Source organism: Arachis stenosperma, chromosome 9 (assembly GCF_014773155.1).
Source record: "Arachis stenosperma cultivar V10309 chromosome 9, arast.V10309.gnm1.PFL2, whole genome shotgun sequence".
Lineage (NCBI taxonomy): Eukaryota > Viridiplantae > Streptophyta > Magnoliopsida > Fabales > Fabaceae > Arachis > Arachis stenosperma.
This window is the reverse complement of record NC_080385.1, coordinates 147,555,474-147,558,176: the sequence shown is the minus strand read 5'-3', so window position 1 is coordinate 147,558,176 and position 2,703 is coordinate 147,555,474. Positions and strand designations below refer to the sequence as shown.

Here is a 2,703-nt window from a genome sequence, read left to right as displayed (position 1 = left end):
ATGTTATAAAGGAAGAGAAAGGACTGTTAGGATTCATGTGAGAATAGCATTTACTCACTGGCTTTCCATATTTTTATTCTATTTCCATGACCAAGAGGACACTCACTTCTAAATCATATTTAATATATACACATTCTAATTATATTTACAGTTACTTATTATTGATTTATATATAACTTTTAAACACTAGAAATAAAAATATAATAAATGAATTAATGAATATGCAGCTATTTATCCAAACAGAGAGTAGAAAAGGTTTCTTGTGCACAATAACAATGAAAATTAAACAGAGACTTTTGGGACAGTACCAATAACCTATGAGCTATATGCCTCTATCTCTCTCTTTGTAGTAACAATAAGGGTATTAATATTTAATACATCATATTCTGTGGCACTGAAAAATAGCCAAAAAAAGAAAATAAAAAACAGAAAAAAAGAGAGTAGCCAACATGAGCTATCCATGAGTTGTATAGAGGACTTATCCAGAGAACAAAAATTATGATTTTTTTTTAAAACTTGCAATGAATTAAACAACTGATGAAGTCACCATAATGATTATTCCAGGTGCTTAATTTAAGTTGGTAAAGGATCAAAGGAATGATTGTAAAATCTTTTCAAATGTGTATGTGTATAATCAGTTAATCATACATACATACAAACAAATCAATAATGTATTGCTAAACAAAAAAAAATGTTGTTCTTAATTCTTTCACATGATGAATGAATTGAATGAATGCCAATAAATTTTCAAACTTTTTAGTTTCCCTGTTCAGTAATGACAATCCACCAAAGCTGGTGTAGTAGAGAAGACAAGACTTGTTTGTGGTTGCTGCTTCTGCGGTTGCGGTTGCGGTTGCGTTGGTGGTTGCTTGGATACAAAGGCAAACTTGGATTCCCTTTGATCTTGATCTTCCGGTGCCGGAAGGTTGAGATCCAAATCCAAAGACAAAACCTTCGTCTTCTTCTTAGGCTGCTCCTCATCTGCTTCCATCGCGGCCGCCGTGGTGGTGGTGGTCAGCGAAAGCGTGGTGTTAGTGTTGGTGTTAGTGTTAGTCCCCACCGGAGCTCGGTGCCGCCTCATATGTCCACCAAGTGCCTGTCCAGATGTAAATTCAGCTCCGCAAATGGAACATTCGTGAACCTTGGATTTGTTATTGTTATTGCTATACAAATTATTCCCTCTTGTGTTCAACTGGAGGAAGCTTGATTTGTTGGCGGTGGTGTTCTTGAATTGGAACTCTTCTTCGTCGGAGGAGAACAATGGCGGTGGTTGTTTTCTTTCTTGGTGAATGGAGATTGCAGGAATGGCGGCCTTGGGTTTCTTGTGGCTTGCCCTGTGTCCACCAAGTGCTTGAAAAGACGGAAATGTCCTGTTACATGTTTTGCACTCGTATACATAATATCCTCCTGTTCTTCCTCCTCCGTACCCAACGCCGACTCCGGCAGCTTCTAGAAACTTCCTACTGCTGTACTTGTTGTAGCTTGTTCCTCCTCCTTCTTCTTCTGCTACGGCGGCCGGGCGTCTTGGGGATTCCCTGGATTGTCCTTGTGCTAACAGGATGAGGCAGTTGGCCATGTCCTCCTCTTCTTCCGTGCTGTCTCGTGGACCCACGGAAGAAGTAGTTGCTGTGTTGCCATTCGCATTCGCATTGTAAATAATATCTTCTTTTTCTTCTTCTTGTTGTTGCGATGGTATATTATTCTCCCCTCCTTCTTCTTCTGCTGCCGCGATGGAGAAGGGGATGGGGGATTGAGGCCGTACCCTCTTTGTTCTCTTGCCTTTGACGATGTTGGTATGGTCTTTGGAACCCAAGGTGAGTTCCTCTGGTGTTTCCATGATGGTCCTCACCGTGGGGAAGGAAGAGAAACCTTAAAAGAAAGAGAGATAGAGAGAAGAGAGAAGAGAGAAAAGAGAAGAGAAGAGAGGCTAGGAGAGTTGTAAGGAAGCAGAGGAAAACAAGAGTTTAAGGGGTTGGTTATTTATATATTGATGATATGTGTTTAAGGGATGAGTCAAAGTGAGTGTGAATTAGGCGTGCAATATCTAAGTTATGCTATGTGGGAGATGTTTAATTATAGAATGATTTAGGAATTGAGAGGGGAGGGAATATAGCACTCTAAGGATAGAGCCAAAAATAAACGTGATTAACAGAAAGTGACCAAATATGGTTAGTGTTAACAGATTGGAAGACAAGAAAATTGAAGGACTGGTTTCTTCAGCACATAGTCCGTCCCACACTCTCTTTCTCACACTTTGCCAACGCACTTCCACCATATCAATCAAACTAACTCAACCATTCTTCTCTTCTATTTATTTTCATTATACTACTTATTTATTTGCTCCTTCAAAAAATACATCCCATTAAATATTTAATTTGGTTTCTCAAATTGTATGTGCCAGTCAAATTAGTTTGACCTACGCTGATGAATAATATTAATTAATTTGGAGAGACTAATTTAGTTAACGTGTAAATTACAATAGGCCAAATTAATTATCGAAAATATTTGATAATTAAAAAATATTAGTCAAAAATCGACAAAATTTATTATTTTTTATTTTATTTAATATATTCTGTAATAAATAAATTTAAGCTGTTTGGACTTATTATTTTTCATTTTTCTGACATTACCATTTTTATAAGATGTATATTTCATCGATTCAACTATTAAATCACAATAGTATATATTGGAAAACATCTACAC

The 2,703-nt window shown here is 37.1% G+C and overlaps 1 protein-coding gene across 1 annotated transcript; it reads right to left on the bottom strand.

Moving 5' to 3' along the window:
• Nucleotides 1-769: 769 nt before the first annotated feature.
• LOC130951890 (zinc finger protein ZAT5-like) lies at nucleotides 770-1,932 on the bottom strand. Its single transcript, XM_057880638.1, has one exon. It carries the CDS (start codon nucleotides 1,835-1,837, stop codon nucleotides 770-772), a length of 1,068 nt encoding a protein of 355 aa, XP_057736621.1. The 5' UTR covers nucleotides 1,838-1,932.
• Nucleotides 1,933-2,703: the final 771 nt, after the last annotated feature.